This window comes from Malurus melanocephalus, unplaced genomic scaffold (genome assembly GCF_030028575.1).
Source record: "Malurus melanocephalus ecotype Western Australia unplaced genomic scaffold, MMel_1.1 scaffold_181, whole genome shotgun sequence".
NCBI lineage: Eukaryota > Metazoa > Chordata > Aves > Passeriformes > Maluridae > Malurus > Malurus melanocephalus.
This window is the reverse complement of record NW_026623413.1, coordinates 198,168-200,185: the sequence shown is the minus strand read 5'-3', so window position 1 is coordinate 200,185 and position 2,018 is coordinate 198,168. Positions and strand designations below refer to the sequence as shown.

The following is a 2,018-nucleotide window of genomic DNA, read 5'->3' as shown; positions in this document are numbered from 1 at the left end:
CTGAGCTGAGCTGAGCTGAGCTGAGCTGAGCTGAGTTGAGCTGAGCTGCGTTGAGCTGAGTTGAGCTGAGCTGAACTGAGTTGAGCTGAGCTGAGTTGAGCTGAGCTGCGTTGAGCTGAGTTGAGCTGAGCTGAGCTGAGCTGAACTGAGCTGAGCTGAGCTGAGCTGAGTTGAGCTGAGCTGAGCTGAGCTGAGCTGAACTGAGTTGAGCTGAGCTGAACTGAGCTGAACTGAGTTGAGTTGAGCTGAGCTGAGCTGAGTTGAGCTGAGCTGAGTTGAGCTGAGCTGAGTTGAGCTGAGCTGAGCTGAACTGAGTTGAGCTGAGCTGAGCTGAGCTGAGTTGAGCTGAGCTGAGTTGAGCTGAGCTGAGCTGAGTTGAGCTGAGCTGAGCTGAGTTGAGCTGAGCTGAGCTGAGTTGAGTTGAGCTGAGCTGAGCTGAGCTGAGCTGAGCCCCCCAGTTCCCCCACACCCACATGCTGTGGGCACTGAGCAGCAGCATTACCTCGTTGGTGACCTTGGCCCCGAAGAGCCAGCCTGCCCCACGAGGGCTGATGGCCCACGTGTCCACGTCCTCGGGGTCTGACCACACCAGGTCACAGAAGGCTCCTTTGTGAGGGATCTCCTGGTTGCGTTCGATGGTCCGGATCTGATCCAGGGTCTTGATGTCAGGGGAGAGGCCCCCGTGCACACACAGAATCTGCTCATCTATTAACTGCAGGGAAAGGACAGGGCACAGAAACTCAGGGAAAGGACTGCACAGAAACTCAGGGAAATGACAGTGCACAGAAACTCAGGGAAATGACACAGGCACAGAAACTCAGGGAAATGACACGAGCACAGAAACTCAGGGAAATGACACAGGCACAGAAACTCAGGGAAATGACACAGGCACAGAAACTCAGGGAAATGACACAGGCACAGAAACTCAGGGAAATGACACGAGCACAGAAACTCAGGGAAAGGACAGTGCACAGAAACTCAGGGAAATGACTGCACAGAAACTCAGGGAAAGGACAGTGCACAGAAACTCAGGGAAATGACTGCACAGAAACTCAGGGAAATGACAGTGCACAGAAATTCAGGGAAAGGACTGCACAGAAATTCAGCGTTCACCAGCCCAGAGACGTTCCCAGGTCCCACCTCCAGACCCCAGTGGAGGTGCTGGTGTTGTCAGGGTGTTGTTTGCACTTACAGCTGCTATTGTGAGCATGTCAAACACTTTGGTGCAGTATCTCCAGGCGTTGGCGTTCCCGTATTTGGTTTGGCACTCGTCTGTTGGAGACAATGGTTTTATTCTTCATCAATCACAGGAGAACAGGCAACACAGGCACAACAAACCCTGAGAGCACAACTGCACACTCAGGGGTGCCACACGAGCCCTGCAGAGCCCTGGGCAGCAGCAGCAGCAGCAGCAGCAGGGATTGAGCACCTCAAGCTCTGTCTCTGCGACTGAAAGTGGCACCACGGTGCAAACAGAAACCACACGAGGCAGAGGAAAAGAGCAGCGAGGCCTTAAACACATCCCATTTCACAAACACAGCAGCCATGTTAACAAATGGCACATGAACCCACGCCCACCCCGCCCTGGAGAGCCCCTGTGGCCCTGCAGGTGACAGAGGCTGTCCTGGAGAGCCCCTGTGACACTGCAGGTGACAGAGGCTGCCCTGGAGAGCTCCTGTGGCACTGCAGGTGACAGAGGCTGCCCTGGGTGTTCCTGTGACCCTGCAGGTGACAGAGGCTGCCCTGGAGAGCCCCTGTGACCCTGCAGGTGACAGAGGCTGCCCTGGAGAGCCCCTGTGGCCCTGCAGGTGACAGAAGCTGCCCTGGAGAGGTCCTGTGACCCTGCAGGTGACAGAGGCTGCCCTGGAGAGCCCCTGGGCACTGCAGGTGACAGAGGCTGCCCTGGAGAACCCCCGTGGCCCTGCAGGTGACAGAGGCTGTCCTCAGTGTCCCGTGGTGCCAGGACTCACCGTAGAAGCCGTACACCTGCGTGATCTGCCGGCTCTCGTGGTTGCCCC

General features: G+C 56.6%; 1 protein-coding gene across 1 annotated transcript in view; it reads right to left on the bottom strand.

The window, feature by feature from the left end:
• PPP6C (protein phosphatase 6 catalytic subunit) overlaps nucleotides 1-2,016 on the bottom strand; it is a gene marked incomplete at its 5' end in the record, with an annotated part of 3,800 nt that extends 1,784 nt beyond the window's left edge. Inside the window, 3 exons of the mRNA XM_057372891.1 lie at nucleotides 503-712; nucleotides 1,193-1,272; nucleotides 1,971-2,016. Of these exons, the coding sequence (XP_057228874.1) occupies nucleotides 503-712; nucleotides 1,193-1,272; nucleotides 1,971-2,016 (336 nt within the window). The remainder of the gene's footprint in view (nucleotides 1-502; nucleotides 713-1,192; nucleotides 1,273-1,970) is intronic.
• Between the last annotated feature and the right edge of the window lie 2 nt (nucleotides 2,017-2,018).